Here is an 844-nt window from a genome sequence, read left to right as displayed (position 1 = left end):
CCCCCCCCCGAGCCCGCAGCACCCATGGAGGTGGAGCCGGAGCTGGAGCCGGAGCTGGAGCCGGAGCTGGAGCCGGGCCGCGAGGCGCTGCTGGACCTCAGCTTCCTGACCGATGCGGAGCGCTGCGCCATCACCGAGGTGCTGCACCGCGACGCGCTGCTGCGCCGCACCGAGGAGGGGAGAGTCAGGTGGGACCCCCGGGGGGGCGGGGGGCAGCCGGGGGGTCCCGAGCACGATGGAGGTGGATGGTGACCCCCAACTTGATATGTGTCCCGACATGATCCACGTCCCCAACCTGGTCTCTGTTGTCCCCTCAACCTCACCCATGTTCCCCCAATCTACATCCCCAATGTGGTCTGTGTCCCCTCAACCTCATCTATGTCCCCCCCCCCAGTCTGACCCATATCCCCACCCTGCTCTGTGTCCCCCATTTGGTCAATGTCCCCAACCCCATCCATGTCCCACATGTGGTCCACGTGTCCCCAACCTGATCCATGTCCACTCAACCCCATCTGTGCCCCCCAACCTGACCCACATCCCCAACCCATTCCATGTCCCCATCCCACTCCCTGCCCCCCACCTGCTCTGTGTCCCCCCCCCATGGGGCTGTGATGGGATGTGGGGTTCCGGAGCTGAGCTGAGCTCCCATGGCCGGGCAGCAAACTGCGCCAGTCGGTGTCGGACCCGGTTCTGCTGCGGAACCTGACGGGGGAATGGTTCTGTGACGTCCGGGCCCAGCGACATCGGAACCTGCTGGGAGCTGAGCTGGTCCGAGCGTCCATCCGGCGTAGGAGGAGACCATGGGGTAGGGATGGATGGATGGAGGGATGGATGGATGGATGGA

General features: G+C 65.6%; 1 protein-coding gene across 1 annotated transcript in view; it reads left to right on the top strand.

Moving 5' to 3' along the window:
• The first annotated feature begins 6 nt into the window (after nt 1-6).
• The window catches only part of LOC107307893 (synaptotagmin-like protein 1), a 3,658-nt gene continuing 2,820 nt past the window's right edge, over nt 7-844 (top strand). The window contains exons 1-2 of the mRNA XM_015851389.2: nt 7-188; nt 660-837. Of these exons, the coding sequence (XP_015706875.1) occupies nt 25-188; nt 660-837 (342 nt within the window). The 5' untranslated portion in view covers nt 7-24. The remainder of the gene's footprint in view (nt 189-659; nt 838-844) is intronic.

The sequence above is a fragment of the Coturnix japonica genome, unplaced genomic scaffold (genome assembly GCF_001577835.2).
Source record: "Coturnix japonica isolate 7356 unplaced genomic scaffold, Coturnix japonica 2.1 chrUnrandom1540, whole genome shotgun sequence".
Lineage (NCBI taxonomy): Eukaryota > Metazoa > Chordata > Aves > Galliformes > Phasianidae > Coturnix > Coturnix japonica.
Note: the sequence above shows the minus strand (reverse complement) of the source record. Positions and strands in the feature narration are given on the sequence as shown.